General features: G+C 38.0%; 6 protein-coding genes across 8 annotated transcripts; 3 read left to right on the top strand and 3 right to left on the bottom strand.

Moving 5' to 3' along the window:
- Positions 1 to 583: 583 nt before the first annotated feature.
- On the bottom strand, positions 584 to 2,008 carry LOC148177998 (alpha-tocopherol transfer protein-like). Its single transcript, XM_088032572.1, has 4 exons — positions 1,612 to 2,008; positions 1,288 to 1,468; positions 1,061 to 1,237; positions 584 to 1,020 (listed from the first exon to the last, which is right to left on the bottom strand). The coding sequence occupies exons 1-4, from the start codon at positions 1,884 to 1,886 to the stop codon at positions 820 to 822; spliced, it is 834 nt and encodes a 277-aa protein (XP_087888698.1). The 5' UTR covers positions 1,887 to 2,008; the 3' UTR covers positions 584 to 819.
- A 1,086-nt stretch (positions 2,009 to 3,094) lies between these two features.
- On the top strand, positions 3,095 to 4,271 carry LOC148177997 (retinaldehyde-binding protein 1-like). Its single transcript, XM_088033435.1, has 4 exons — positions 3,095 to 3,421; positions 3,618 to 3,801; positions 3,844 to 4,020; positions 4,071 to 4,271. Exons 1-4 carry the CDS (start codon positions 3,147 to 3,149, stop codon positions 4,269 to 4,271), a joined length of 837 nt encoding a protein of 278 aa, XP_087889561.1. The 5' UTR covers positions 3,095 to 3,146.
- A 392-nt stretch (positions 4,272 to 4,663) lies between these two features.
- On the top strand, positions 4,664 to 5,690 carry LOC148177996 (alpha-tocopherol transfer protein-like). The gene is made up of 3 exons (XM_088033434.1): positions 4,664 to 5,032; positions 5,076 to 5,436; positions 5,487 to 5,690. Exons 1-3 carry the CDS (start codon positions 4,764 to 4,766, stop codon positions 5,688 to 5,690), a joined length of 834 nt encoding a protein of 277 aa, XP_087889560.1. The 5' UTR covers positions 4,664 to 4,763.
- Positions 5,686 to 8,574, bottom strand: LOC148177995 (retinaldehyde-binding protein 1-like). Of its 2 annotated transcripts, XM_088032574.1 has the most exons (5): positions 8,317 to 8,574; positions 7,989 to 8,267; positions 7,421 to 7,604; positions 5,990 to 6,166; positions 5,686 to 5,941 (listed from the first exon to the last, which is right to left on the bottom strand). In XM_088032574.1, the coding sequence occupies exons 2-5, from the start codon at positions 8,261 to 8,263 to the stop codon at positions 5,750 to 5,752; spliced, it is 828 nt and encodes a 275-aa protein (XP_087888700.1). In that variant the 5' UTR covers positions 8,264 to 8,267; positions 8,317 to 8,574; the 3' UTR covers positions 5,686 to 5,749. The 2 variants fall into 2 exon arrangements, with proteins under 2 accessions (XP_087888700.1, XP_087888699.1); XM_088032573.1 differs by having other exon boundaries at positions 7,989 to 8,574.
- Positions 8,575 to 10,685: 2,111 nt separating this feature from the next.
- LOC148177994 (troponin C-like) lies at positions 10,686 to 11,550 on the top strand. The gene is made up of 4 exons (XM_088032576.1): positions 10,686 to 10,763; positions 10,811 to 10,838; positions 10,887 to 11,282; positions 11,332 to 11,550. The coding sequence occupies exons 1-4, from the start codon at positions 10,761 to 10,763 to the stop codon at positions 11,364 to 11,366; spliced, it is 462 nt and encodes a 153-aa protein (XP_087888702.1). The 5' UTR covers positions 10,686 to 10,760; the 3' UTR covers positions 11,367 to 11,550.
- A 758-nt stretch (positions 11,551 to 12,308) lies between these two features.
- On the bottom strand, positions 12,309 to 15,374 carry LOC148177993 (NFX1-type zinc finger-containing protein 1-like). Of its 2 annotated transcripts, XM_088032569.1 has the most exons (3): positions 13,348 to 15,374; positions 12,629 to 12,864; positions 12,309 to 12,580 (listed from the first exon to the last, which is right to left on the bottom strand). In XM_088032569.1, the coding sequence occupies exons 1-3, from the start codon at positions 15,187 to 15,189 to the stop codon at positions 12,364 to 12,366; spliced, it is 2,295 nt and encodes a 764-aa protein (XP_087888695.1). In that variant the 5' UTR covers positions 15,190 to 15,374; the 3' UTR covers positions 12,309 to 12,363. The 2 variants fall into 2 exon arrangements, with proteins under 2 accessions (XP_087888695.1, XP_087888697.1); XM_088032571.1 differs by lacking the exon at positions 12,309 to 12,580 and having other exon boundaries at positions 12,670 to 12,877.
- Positions 15,375 to 15,377: the final 3 nt, after the last annotated feature.

Genomic DNA, 15,377 nt, shown 5'->3' with positions numbered 1-15,377 from the left:
CTAAGAAAAAATTCTTAAGTAAAAAATTGCGAAAAAAACGATGGCAAAAACCGTTTCTTTCGATCTGTCGTAATTTTCGAGATATTGAGCAAATTTGTTTTCGAACCTCCAAAATTTTGGCGCTCTGGCGACAACCCGACATTTCAAACGCCTCTAACTCAGTTATTTGTTGACGTACGAGAAAAATAAGGATATTTTTAGATTCGGCGCGAAATTCTGCGTTAAATGAGTCTATATAAGTCAAATATTCAATACAAATAAACAAGATATCGACCGAATTATATTTTCAGGGGGTGATTTTAGGGTCATTTTCAAGACGCTGTTTCGGGGCGAAAACTGCGTTTAATATCATTGAGTTCTATATCAATCGAAAAAGGAGCTCGAGATCTATCGACTGGCCAAATCTCACATCGATAGGGCAAGTAGTTTACGAGAGGCGATCAAAAAATGAAAAATTGAAAATTTTTCATCGATTGAGTCGCAAAATTTTTTTGTCCAAAAAAATAACCATCGAATTTTCGACTTTTGAGGGCTTATTCTAGAGTAGAATGAGCCGAGAAAAACGATGGCGCAAACCGTTTCTCAAAATCTTTTTTAGTTTCGGAGATATCGAGCTTTGAAAATTGGATTCTACGCGAAATTCTGCGTAAAATGAGCACCAATACACTCCGTAAATAAGCGAGATATTGCCTAAGTTAAATCTAGAAGCTTATTTCTTATAAATAAACAAATTCTTTGACTCTGAGCTTAATTTATTTGTATATACAGGGTGTCCTGACTATAATATTACGACGTAACCTTACTTTGGTGCTACTTCTCTCACTTGTTACTAGAATATTTCCTTATAAGTTTCTCCTCCGCGTCATAAAATTGTCTCAATTCCCGAAATTCCCTTATTGAGACCTTTTGCAACTCCTTATAACTCGGCAATTCCCCACCATATTCCTGTGGCAAATGCGTCGCAGGAATGCACTTCTCATGAAATTCCTGCATCGACATACTCGTGGAATGCACCTGCATCTAACCAACAAAATGACGTCATTACCACTTATCAAGTTACCTTAGCCGCAAGTTGGCTGTTGATAAACAAACGCGCAACATTCAAGGCCTTCTCGGCAATATAATTAGCGTTGAGAATATGAATTTTCTGAATATTCGACGGCATTCCTTCTTGAACAAACTCGATGATGTTCTTCAGAACGCCTACTTTGATGCGAGTGAGGTGCATAAGCGAAATCTGCAAGATTATTGTCAAGAAAAAGAAAAAAATTGCAAGTTCAAGGTTACGCCATCCATGTCAATGATGAGGATATTGTCATCGGGAATTTGACGTTTTTGGTGGACGTGCACTTGCATTGCTGCCAACTTACTGGCATCAGCTAGGACGAATTTTTTGTAATCAGAGTCGCAGAGGCGAAACAGTTGAATGGAGGTTTTGTTGAGGTGCTTCGGAAGGTTGCAAGAAATCCTGCAAACGCGATGAAAGTGAAAGTAAACAGAAGAAATGCGAAGAGCCCGGAGGCTGTAAATTTCGGATATTTCAAGGTTGGCAATGAAAAACCAGTTCATGGCCGTCTTCGATTCTTCGAAAAGAAATTGTTTGACACTTACACCACATCCCGCGCCTTCTTCAAGCTGTGACTGTCAATATCACGTTCGGTGAAGATTTCCGGTGCCCTACACATTATCTTGAAGTAGTTTTTGATCATTCTTTGGACTTTTGACAGATTGTTTTCACTAGCTATCAAAAATAACACAACTGTTTCGTCTTGCAGCTCCGGCAAATCTGTCGTTTTCAACCAATTTTTCACTTCTTCCACAAATTCTTGGCTTGTTCTTCCATCCCGGATTAAATCTTCGGCTTTTATCTCGTACGGTAACGACATTGTTCACGATCTCACTAAATAAATTATCGAAATGATCCTGAGAGCTTGATAAATCTCTTTTAAGGAAATCGTCAAGGTTGGCTGTGCCGAAATTATACACTGGTTCATATTTGAAGACTTTAGAGGATTAATTAATGTTTGTTTAATTGAGAGAACGAGTTATGTAACTAGGTCAGTGTCTGATTAGGAAGCTGTGGAAAAATTCATTAATTAAATGCAGTAAAATGCTTCGAAATTAGCAGAATCGTCAGTGACACCAGCACCAATCGCTTATTTAGACAATTGTAACTTGATTTAATGTGTCACACTTTGGGATTTTCTCAGCCTTCAGAAAATGGTTCAAAATGGTTCATTTTTAAAAACGTCTTAAAGTATGAAGTGTGACCCATGACGTCAAGGTAAAATAATCTAAAAAGCGTAAATATAGCAGTAAAAATTTATTTGGACGTCACCCATCACTTTGACATGTTGTGGGATGGTAAATAGTTTAAATTTTTGCAGTATCGAGAACAAAACCATCATCAATCGCTTATTTAGAAAATTGTAGTTAAATTTGATGTGTCACATATTACAATTTTTTTAATTTTTAGAGAATGGTTCAAAATGGTTCATTCCTATAAGCGGTTAAAAATATGAAGTGTAACCCCTAACTCCAAGGTAAAATTGTCTCAAAAGTATAATTATGGCAATAAAAATTTAAATGGACAATATCCGTCACTTTGACAGTTAAATCATTCAAATTTTTTTAATGTTGAGATCCGAGATTATCTTTAATCTCTTATTAAGAAAATTAGAGTTGGATTTGATATGTTACATTTTAGAATTTTCTTAGCCTTCAGAAAATGGTTCAAAATGGTACATCTCCATATACACTTCGAAGTATGATGTGACCCGTTGTAATCTAATGTAATATAATGAAGACAATTATGGTAATAAAAATAAAAAATTTCGTCTCCGGGTTCAGCCTGGTACATTCCGCTCCACCCCATTTTACCCCCCACGTGTGACCCATCACTCCACACCGCAATCGCCCCAAACGCGCATTAATGACGTCAATATCCTCCTAGAAGCCGCCCAAAGGAAATGACAAGCAATTTTGGCTATCGTTTATTGAAAATCACAGTTCTCATTGCATCTGTTTAACCTTGGTGACCGCCCCCTTATCATTACCACTAACAATAGTTGTTATTTTGCCTCATTTGAATCACGTTATCGCATGTAAAACAGATCAGTCAAAAGTGCGTCAAAAGTCATAGAGAAATGGCGCTACCATTCAACTTCCAAGTGGAAACTCTCATTAAAGGAGGGCGCGTAACCGAAGAAAAAATAGAAGAAATTAGACAATGGATAGCCACAATGAAAATACCACAAATTCAAGACGAAATGATCGCCATCTTTCTTTTGTCGTGTTGCTGCGACATCACAGCCACCCAAGATACAATTAAGAGTTATTTTAAGAGGAAGAGCGAAGCGCCTGAATTGTTCAAAAACAGAGACATGGACAGTGAAGAGTTGCAGAAGGCTATGAAAGTCATGTGAGTACGGGATTTCCACAAAAGATTGTAACATCCGGTGTGCTCTGGAAAACAACTGACTTGCCGCTTACCTCAAATAGTGACACTGTCAAATTTTGACAGTTGGGGTAAAATTGACATTTCTACGATGTTATATTCTTTTATAGAAACCCTGTATATGCGTAACCTTGACAACGATCTGTCATTTTTTTTTCAGAGTTTGTGTCAGTATTCCGAAACGAATGCTTAACAACACCATCATCCATTTTTTCAAACTCATTGATACCAACTACAGAAACTTCGATCTAATAACATCGATGAAACTCGGTTTTATGTTGGTAGACGTGAGTCAGTACGAAAATCCCCCAAATGAAATGGTCGTGGTCCTAGACATGAAAGGTGTAAGTTAATTTGTTTCCGGTCGATTTTCTATTGTTCCATAGGCTTCTGTGATGCACCTGACGACCTTGAAACTCAGTGCTGTCAGAAAGTTCCTCAGCTACATGCAAGAGGGGATGCCGATAAAAATCCAAAAAATTCACGTTCTCAACGCCAACTATATTTTCGACAGGGCGTTGGCTATGGCTAGGGTTTTTTTGCGCAGCGAGTTGATACAACTGGTAATTTTTTAAAAAGTAATTTTTTTAATAATTTTTATTAATTTTTGAAGATTATACCACATCCACCAAAACTGAGAGTGGAGGAGTTCCATGAACACATTCCGGCGGAGTGTTTGCCCAGAGAGTACAAGGGAAATTTGGCAACGTGCGAAGAATTGAACGAAACGGCAGTTCGGCAGTTTCGGGATCTCAAGGAGTTTTACCAACTTGAAGAAGAAGTCGTAGCGGAATACTGTAGAAATTTGAAATAAATACATTTTTTTTTACAAAATCCAAAAAAACTCGTTGAATTTATTTTAAATGTTTATTATTGCATTCATTAGACAAAAGTACCTTGATTTGATGTGTCGCATGTTGGGTGTAGGACACGTTTGGAAATGGGTTCAAAATGGTACAATCCCACGCGTGCGTTTTAACCCATAAGTGTGACCCATCGCACCACACTGAAATTGTCTGAAAAAGACAACTGTCACTTTTAAACACCGATCTGACGCCTCCTGTCGGTTTTACAGAAATCTTTTCACTCTCTTAACCCGGTTTGCAAAACCTTCAATAATATGCAAATTCGACAATAATTTGGAAACAACCTAAAAACAGCGACACAATAACCAACTTTAATAACAATAAGCAAAGTTTTAACCTTTCGCGATTGCAATTCAGCAAATTTAAGCCAACGACATTCAAATTTATAAACAAAAGAGCGCTTTATTAAGCCTCCACAGCTGTTGCGCCTCAGTGTAAAAATGTCGCCAAGGTACACCTTTAAGGCTAGTGAAAAAATCGGTGAGAAAATCACAAAGGAGGCGTTGAAACAGTTGCAAGTGTGGTGCAACGAAGAGCGACTACCTCTAAATGACGAACAACTCGCTTTGTTTTTATGGGGGTCTCAAAATCAAGTCGCCACCGCCCAGAATATCATCGAGAAGTATTTAAGGTGTCGGATCAAGTCGCCTGATTTGTTTTATAATTTGGATCCAGAAGGCATTGATATGAAACAAGCAACAACAGTTTTGTAACTATTTCACTGTGTTTCGATCTTTTTAATTCTTCTTCAGTGATATTGCAGTGATGCCAACAAGGACGGGAAACAACGAAATTGTGTTTTTTGCGAGGTTAAATGATACGTCTTATCATAACTTTCATTTGGTTCAACTCGCCAAGTTGATATTTTTGATTGTGGATCTCTCGTTGCGGATTGGTCCAGCTGATGGTTTTTTGACAGTGATCGACATGAAAGGGGCGGGACTTCTTCACTTAACCAGATTAAGAGTAGGGGTGGTTCAAAAGTTCTTCCAGTATATCCAAGAAGGGCTTCCTTGCCCTATTAAAAAAGTGCACGTTTTGAACACTGTCCCATTCATTGATAAGGTACTTTTCATTATCAAACCGTTTCTTAAAAAAGAGTTGTACGACGCGGTAAGTAAAACGTGTTCCATACAATGTTTTTTCTACAACTTTTTTTTCAGATTATTTTCCATCCCAGTGGTGCCAACATGGACGAGATTCTAGATTTCCCCAAAGAATGTCTTCCTGGTGATTACAGTGGTACTTTACCAGACGCGGCAGTACTCGCTCAAAACACATACACTGAAATGAGAAAAATGACGTCATTCTATAATGACTTAGAGCACCAAGTCCGAACGTACGATAAATTAAAAACGAATATTTAAAGATGAAAGCCCATTTAATTAAAAATTACCCCTCTTATTGTAAATTTTATCACACTGTTTTATTTATGAAAACTAATAATTTTTTCCTCCGCCTCAAAAAATGACTTCAATCCGCGAAATTTCTGGATAGAAATCTGGTTCAGTTCGTCCGTAGTAGGTAATTTGCCGCCATATTCTTTCGGTAAACAAGATGGCGGAATATGCTCTTTCTGAAATTGAGTCATGTCGGTGTCCGGAGGGTGAGATTGGATCTGGAAAACAAAAATTAGTTCTGGAAACTAGTACCATTACTGACTTACCAGAGCCATAAGTTCGCTTTTGATAAAAACTCGAGCTATAGACAAAATCTTGTCTAGAATGTAATTAGAGTTGATGATGTGAATGACTTTAATGCGTAAGGGCATTGCTTCTTGTAGAAACTCGAGGAATTTCTTCGCGGCGCCTAGTTTGAAGCGAGTGAGGTGCATAAATCCCACCTAAAAAAGGTTTTTCGTCAGAAAGAGTATAGAAAATTGTTTAGTCAGTCAATTTCAGTGTGATTTGATGCGTCACACTTAGGGTGTAGCACGCTTCTAAAAGTGGTACCATTGTGGTACTACCGTATGAAGTTTGTTGAAATATAGAGGTGCGGCACATGACATCAGACCAAAATTGATTAAAAAAACGAATAGTGTGGTTAAATAAACAATTCAAGCCTTTATCTCAATTTTACGGGTGTCAATGCAAAATATTTTTATTATGGTGTTTTAACCACCACCACTCGCTTAAGAAGACAATTCTAGCTTGATTTGATGGGTCACACTTTATATTTATCTCTATTTTAAAAAACACCAAAATTGGTACCATCAAAAGTACCACCTTGCTATATTTGTGCGAAAATCAACATGTGACACATGATTTCAGACTAGAATTACCTCACAAACCCAACTATAACATTATAATTGTTTTTGGGCCCAAATTTATGGTGGTACTATGGTGAGTACCATATAGTAAAATTTGTTATGGAGCACAAATGCGGCACATGATTCCAAGCTAAAATTGACTAAAAAATAGAACTGTGATGTTAGATTCATATTTAAAAGTTTAATTAAAATTTTATTACCACCACATTGTTTCAAAAACTCCAAACGCAGATAAAACAATCACGAATTAATTACACGAACAATTTTAGCTTGGTTTGATGTGCCACACTTTGGTCTACAAACATTTTAAGTGTAGTACCAAGATAGTACCACCTTGTAGAAGTCGTTTAATTACACAAGTGTGGCACATGATTTCAGCCTGAAATTGTCTGAATAAAACAACAATAATATCAAATCTGCATTTTCATTCTTTTGTTGTCGGTTTTTTGCTTGTAAAACCAATGAGTACCAACTAAACTTTCTAAAACAATCACATATTTCATAAACGCCTTATTTCGGCTCAATTTCACGTTTCACAAGCTAAGATTATAATAATTTTAGTGAAATCGAAAGTGGTACCACGAGTGGTACCGTTATTTAAAACAACCTGATGGTAGTAGTGTGACCTATCGTTTCACGCTAAAATGACCTAACTAAGCCGTTTTTAACACATTCCGACTTCACGTATCAATTCTTAACGTTTTGTCAATTAAAAACGTGTAAATGCAGTCGTAATCAGGTCAGCGATGCATATTATCATTGTCATTTAATCGCTGACGTTGATAAAACAACAATAATAAGCGAGTCAGCAAAAAAGAAAATTCTTACTCCTTTCATATCAATGAGAACAGCCAACTCATTTGGTGGATTGCTTCTTTGGCTGATCTCCAGGAGCATATAGGCGAGTTTCATCGACTGGATCCAATCGAAATTTTGGTAGTTGGGGTCAACAACTTTGAAAAAGTGGATAACTGTATTGTTGGGCATTCTTTTAGGAATGCTGACAGTGTTTCTGTAAAAAAAAGACGACATGGCGTGACGCATGATATGCAATTAAATACACATTAAACATGTAATTTACTTAGGAAATTAAGAGGATAATTAGTCTGATATTATTAGAACAATTAAATTAGTTTTTAGTGAAAAGAGGAGTTTCCGTGCATGTGACAAAAATGGGTTTTCTCTAAAGTAATTAACATATTAAACCAGCAAGGTTCAATACCCTAATTACTGAAGATTTGAAAATTTCTCTCACTTTTTTTGTGTCTGGTTCAACGTAACCGCGAACTCTTACATTCCAAATGCCCGGAGAGATAAATCATAGCTGCCATGAAAAAATTCAGATTGTCATCTTTTTCCACCACACCCTCTAGATTGTACAGATAAAAAAACTTACACGACATTAATGGCCTTCGTGAGCTCTTCACTATCAATATCCCTCTTCGTGAACATCTCAGGAGCATCAATTTTTATCCTAAAATATGCCTTAACAGTATCCTGAGTATCCTCGATGACGTTTTTACAAGACAACAAAAACAAAACAATCAATTCCTCCGGAACTTCCGGTAGCTTTGCTTCCGCCATCCACTTCTTCATCTCGTTCACAGCCTCCTTCGTTGTTCTCCCTTCGTTTATCACATCTTGTGCTTTGAACTCGTACTCGAACCCCATGGTACTACAAAAACACCATCAAGCAGGTACCATCCAACGCCAACTTAACTCACCTGTCTACTTGTGGAACTGGTTCGATGCAGACTATGACACGGCGTTACTTTCCTTCCGAAAACAATGCAAAATCGCCAAGGTTCTTAATTAACATAATTAAAAATTCGAACAATTGTCTGGGTACTTCGAACGACATAAGATAGAGAGTGAGTGAGCGCGTGGAGTAAATTGTGGGCAATTAGATAAAGAAATTGCAGACTTGCGGTATTGCAACATCACAAATGGGAAAGCGTTGTTAACTGTCGTGATTGTAAGAATGGATTATATAAATGGTATGAAATTTTCTGCACAAGGACGGGGTTCTGGATGATTGATTTTACAGGAGTGTGCAGAGACACGTGATTATGATAATTTTTTTAAATAAAAAACTTTATTGTAAGTTGATTGATTTTTCAACGGCAGTTTCGACTTCCTAGGATCATTTCAGTCTGAAACGATGGGTCACACTTCTGGGGTACAACAACATTTTTCTTGGGAGGTACCGTGGTTCATTTATTGACTATTTTTCTTATTTTTTATTGCCATGGTTGAATTTCTCAGACAATTGTAGCCTGAAATCATATGTCACACTTGCCTTCTAAAAGCAAGTTTATTAGATGGTACCTTCCATGGTACTCTAAAAAAATTATTACAGATACCAAGTGTGGCACCTTAAATCAATCTAATTTTTTCGAGTTAAACGACTAGTGACTGGGAAAGACTGATTGGAACAATATTTCAAAGTCAAACTACCATAATTTGTGACCAGAACATCACAAAGTTGTAAAAATTGAATTCTTAATATGACAGTTTGATTCTCCGAAAAAATGTAGTTTAAAATCTTGTGTCACACTTGTGGGTTAAAACAACATGTACTCAAAATGGTACATTTCAAACTTGCATAAATGACATTTTTGACATCACAGTTTGCTTCCCCAGTAAAAAGTAGCTTGAAATCATATGTCGCACATACAAACTAAAACCCCAATTATAAAGTGGTACCAATGGGTACCAAACGTTGTACTCTTAAAATTGGCGCAATACTGCAGTGTTGCATATCAAATCACACTAAAATTTTCTGACTAGTCCATTTTTAACAATTTTCGCGAGATTGGGGCAACGGTTTGCAAGATATACCGTACGTTAGGTTGTGATGGTACCACCGTAAAACTTGCATAACACCCATAGTGTGACACATCAAACCAAACTGAAATTTACTCTCGAACACGGTTCTTCACCTTTTTTCAACTTTCTGCAACTCGTTTCATAAATATTTATTAATCAATATTAGCAATTACTTAACATGCAGTTATTATCATAAGAATTTTAACGGTTATTACCGCTTGACACACAAAAGGCTATTAAAATTATGTACGTATTTTCGAGGTATTCCGATGTACCAATAATTATAATAATCACTTTCGACATTTACGTCATTTTTATTAATGATTTTTCATATTTTTAGTCAAATCTTGAAATATTCCGTTTCTTACGTGGGCTGCACTTAATGAGTCTAACATAGTGCATTCTAATTTCTTTATATATCTGTGCCATCTCCAAGTATATTTAGATTATAGTTAACTAACTGTGAAACTTCCTACAATGCAACAAAACGTTTGTTGTCAACCGAAATAAATATCCTCTGGTCTAGCAACGAAGTACATTAACTTTTATGAGTACTTTATAGCAGATTAAAATTCAAAATAAACGATTATCTGATTGGGTCGCCGCCTGGAAAATGTCCAACTAAGAAAACAGGTATAAGATGCTTCTAAAACGTGCGCTTTAGGAGCATCGGTGATAAATTGGTTTCATAAATTGAGCACATTGTTATGTCGTGAAAACCAGGGAGAGAATGAGGGATTTTCAGCATCTGGCCCACTCCAAATATCTGATCTTGTCCCCATTGAATTGTTATGGTTGTTAAAAAAAGTTGAAGAGAACGACGTGTAATCACTAAACAAAAAAAAAATAAAAAAATAAAATTAAAACACTGGACTTTTGTGAGATATTGTCGAATTTATTAAAAAAACACTTAAATAATAAAATTATAGTAACGCGACTAACACCAATGTTTTAGTTAGCTCATTTCAGCCTGGAATGATAGGTCACACTATGAGTCTCCGGTGACTTTTACCTTGGTATATAGCCATGGTACAAATTGAGCGGCACGTCGTAGACCCCACGTGCGACGCATCATTTCACACTGAAACGACCCGACAAACTCAAGGAAAGTTGTAAATCATAAATCTGACGTCACGTCTCATATTTACAACCTTTTTTATTTTAAAACTGTTTTAATTCCGTCCTAGTCCGCTCCTGTTCGATTCTTTACGATTAATTAAAAGTAGAGCAGCTGTTTCTGAAAAAATATAGACTGTGCCCCACCCTCTGCACCAGTGAGAGATAAAAGTGAAGTTTTCGGAGATTTTACACTTCTTATATTCTGTGCCAAAACGCCACAATGGTAAGAGCGTCGTTTTGTTTTAGTGGTAATAATTTGATTGTTGACAGGAAGAGCTTAGCAAGGATCAAATCAATCGTAAGTTTTGTTTTGTTTTGTCGTTTTTTTTAAACATTTTTTCTTCAGTTCTTAAGAAGGCCTTCGACACCTTCGATGTGGAGAAAAAAGGCAGCATTGGAACCGTCATGATCGGTACCATTTTAAGCATGTTGGGTATTCAGACCACCGAAAAGATGCTGCAAGAAATTATTCAAGAAGTAGATGAGGATGGTTCTGGCGAGCTGGAATTCGAAGAATTCATCACTTTAGCTTCGAAATTCATGGCGGAAGAAGACGCCGGAGCGATGCAATCAGAACTCAAAGAAGCATTCCGTTTGTACGACAAAGAAGGTAACGGGTACATCACCACTGCGACCCTCAAAGAAATTCTTCGCGAGTTGGACAGCAACCTCAGCAACGTAGAACTCGATGGCATCATCGCAGAAATCGACACTGATGGTTCCGGTACTGTGGATTACGATGGTACTTGAATTTTCTTCGCCAAATTTTTTCCTCATTTTTATTTTTACAGAATTCATGGAAGTGATGACAGGTGGTGACGACTAAATCGTCTTCTTTCAAACGTATTTATAAATAACTGTATTCTTGTTGATTGTGATGGCATTGTCACACCCACAATACTTGGCAAACTTCACGTGCATTTGTGTCGGCGGTTGCCAAGAAAAATATTAATTCTGAATTGTGGGTCGGCTATTAATTGCGCGAAAATAAAGAGATATTTTTAAAAAAATGTGTATTTTTGTATTTTTTTTACGAAACTCTGGTGAAAACATTTTTTATCGTATTGAGATGGTAACCAATCGCTTACTTGGGCAATTTCAGTGTGATTTGATGGGTCACACTATGGGTCCCAAGCGACTTTTAAGGGCATGGGTGTACGTACCATGAACCCATATTGCAGTTACACAAAACCAAAAGTGTTTTCTATCGTTTTGAATTAAAATTCCTAGACAAAGTGTAATTTCGTCTTTGAACTCTATTTTAACACCTGGTGGTGACAAAAAAGCAGTATAACTCCTCCAGATGAAAGAATGATGTCTTGGCATAAACGTAGATCGGTTCCCTGAAAATTTTCATGTTGATTTAATGTGCCGCATTAGTTCAAACGAATTAAGTGGAGCGGGTTCAAAGTGGTACATTTTTTGTGATAGCCCTAGACCACATGTGTGACCCATCTTTCCACACTGAAATGATCTCAAAAAGCGAGTTATAACATCAAAGTAAAAAAATTCTACCAAAATTGGAAAAATCGTTTTTTTCTAAGCAAGTCAGTTTAAATCGACCTGTGTATTTTTATTTATTTATACACTTGTAAATATGATGCTATTGTTTTCCTCTTTTTGTTTTCAACACCTACGTGACTTGGCATCATCGACTTGCATTTATCTTATTTCGTGCCAAAACCTGTTAATTATCATTGGACAATTCAGAAACAATTGCACTTAAAAAAAGTTTTTTCCTAGATATCGTTAAAAATAACAAATATGGTTCAAAATAAATTATGGTATTTATCTAGAAAATTTACAAAAACATCGTTTTAAAATTATCTAAACACACGTGTCAAACGATTCCAAAATTCTCGCACACAATTTATAATGGTATCCATAAAACTTATCGTTGCGATAGGTTGTTCCCATAAAGGTTCCCTCCATAAGTTGGTACCAATAATTTCGGGTTCCATTTGTCGACGACGAGGAGGTGCCACAGGTTCTCTCCATAAATTCGAAAATTGAGACACAGCCGCCTTATTCATATCAGCCCTTAAAACCAAAAATTAGTCTCACAAATTGTACCACTAAAATACATACCTAAAACAGTCTTTCTCACATTTGTGTTTCATTCCCTCATTGTGACACAGAAGAGAACAAATATGACCACAATCCAACCTTGAACCACATTTCAAGTTGCATCCGCCATTTTGGACTTGGTAAAAGTCTTCAAGTGCCTGAATTTCAGTAGTGTTTCCGTGGTTTTGACACTGTAAAGTGAGCTTTGAGCCAAAGGCGTTTCGTTGGTGAAGGCACTTTTTCAAAGTGGCCCAGAGCTGCAAAAAAGTGCTAAAACAACCTTAAAATGCCTTCAATTGCGTTCTTAACAAGCAAGTTGAATTTTTGAGACTATTTCAGTGTGAAAAGATGCGTCACACTTATACTTTTGAATAACACTGAAAGGAAGGTACATCCGTGGTACAATTTCAAAGTTACTTTAAACCCCCCACTGTGACACATCAAACCAGACTGAAATGAACCAACTAAATCATATAAAACTACCCCATTTTTATGAAGTGTCATTTGAATATTCTACACCAAGAAACCAGTTGAAATCTCAACTGAGTGCATTTTTAACAAGATACTTCAAGAGTTTAGTCACTTTGAGGGTGAAAACACGTGCCACTCGATCTCTAAACAACATTTAGTGCGCGGGTTCATTCGTGGTACATATTTCAATGATGTTTTAGACCTCAAGTGTGGCACATCAAATCACACTAAAATCGACTAACTAAGCTGAAAATAGTACTCCCACTTACTCTCGAGCTTCGAGCTAGCAATCCCATGTTTCCTAGTATATACAAGCCATTCTTGGCTCTAGATAAGGCAACGCACACGCGATTTTCCTTCCCTAAAAACCCAATTTCGTCGCTTCTCACCAAGGACAACAACACAATGTCAGATTCTTGTCCTTGAAAACCGTCCAAAGTCGAAATTCTGACACTTTTCAGTATCGGGGAGTTGGCAACTAGCTTCTCAAGTTCTTGCAATTGTGCAGCATAAGTGGCTAAAATGACAACTTCTCCTTTGTTGTACCCGTTGTTCACTAAATACTTGGCAAAACGAGCCAGAAAATCAGCCTCAAAACTGTTCTTCTTCGTGGTAAAATTAACAGTTTCTTCAGGATGGTTGTGGTCCATAAAGAAGACGTTTTTTGCCACACCCTGTATATTCGGGCGCCTGAGGACCGATTCGTGGTCCTCCAAGAAAGTGTATATTTTAACTCTGAGTAGTTCTGAAATTTCAGGGCGCATCCGATGCTGTATCGTCAATTGGAAGTGTTGAACCCTGTTTCTTACCATGCGCTCAAACAAACTTATGCCCAAATGGTACTCCTTCCCCATCTTATGGTCCGCAGAAATGGGCTGCAACTGCTGATGGTCCCCCATCAAAATCAAATGTTTGCAGTGATGCGTTAATGCAGCAATCACGTGACCTTCCAACACCTCAGCCGCCTCCTCCACGATCACGATTGGCGGTTTCAAATCCTGCATGTAATCCCGCCACCGCGCGGCTATACTCGTTGTCATGCCAACAACCAATGCCTGTTGCATAACCGGTAGGTAGTTACATTGTGGGCGTCTCTGAAACTCCCCGTTTCGTTTCTCATTGGTTAGATTGAATTGTTTGAGTTTCTCGCTCTTGGATTGGCCCCCCACTCTCACCAAACGTGTTGTGATTGGAAGAAGACCTTCGAGGAACTGATCGAGGGCGTCGTTTTTATGAGACACGACCAAAAGAGGCGTGTTCTTGTGCCACAAGTGGGAGTTTTGGACGAGGGTGGTGGCGATTTTCACGCCGAGGTGGGTCTTCCCCGTTCCTGGGGGCCCCTGGATCACGACGAATTCTTGAGTTAGTGCTGCTTTGAAAGCTCGGAATTGGGTGGTGTTGAGGCCGAGGAGGTTGGAGGAGATGCGGGGGATCATCTCGGGGGCGAAGCGATGGTTGTCGATTTCGTAAACAAGACCAGGTTTTAGCAAGTAGGAGGGCATGTAAACGGAGGAGGAGTCCACGGACACGATGTATTTCTCCATGGGGAAGGCGTGCGGGGGGAGGCTCTGAATCGCGGATAAAACGTTGTAGTACGGATCAAAATATTGACTGCTTTCCGCCATGGTATAACTAGCCCCAATCGCACAATTCGAGGGTTCAATCAACTCAATAATTACTTCCTCCTTGTCGGCGAGTTTCTGCACCACCTTCGCCAAAGAAATTTCTCGAAACTTGTCTTTGGTGAACAAGAGAAGAGAGCCTTTCATGAACTTCTTATCATTTTTATCGTCTTTGGGCAAAGCGACATCAATTTTCAAACATTCTTTCAGCGCCCGATCGCGGCCACACCTTATCTTTATATCTTTATAGATCTCCATCCCTCTTCCCTGATTCTTCTTCTGGTAACTCTCAAGAGCCTCCCTCAAGTTCGCCACGAAGTCTTCACGTAACAACCTAAACTGAATATCCAAATATTCGTTCACACTGCTAAAACCCCCATCAATGATGTTTTTACGGACGAATTTTCGGGCCCCCAGAATCTCCTCCACAGTGGGGTACACATCCACGTCCCGGAAGTTGTCGGGGGGCTCATCACACACGCGCACCATCGCAAAAACGCTTTTAATTACAGTTTTACGAGTGTAGTTATGTAAATCACCACATATTGTGCAATATTTTTGAAGGTTTGAGGTTATAAAAATGACAAAACGTCATGTTGACAGTTGTCAAACTGTGAAAACCGAAGGAAGTGGTTAAAACCCCGCGAAAGGTACTTTGGATGTTGAGCGTTCAAAAC

This window comes from Gnatocerus cornutus, chromosome 3, assembly GCF_029298725.1.
Source record: "Gnatocerus cornutus isolate USDA-ARS CGAHR chromosome 3, icGnaCorn1.1, whole genome shotgun sequence".
NCBI classification, from domain to species: Eukaryota; Metazoa; Arthropoda; class Insecta; order Coleoptera; family Tenebrionidae; genus Gnatocerus; species Gnatocerus cornutus.
The sequence above is the reverse complement of the archived record's forward strand: the minus strand, read 5'-3'. Positions and strand labels throughout refer to the sequence as shown.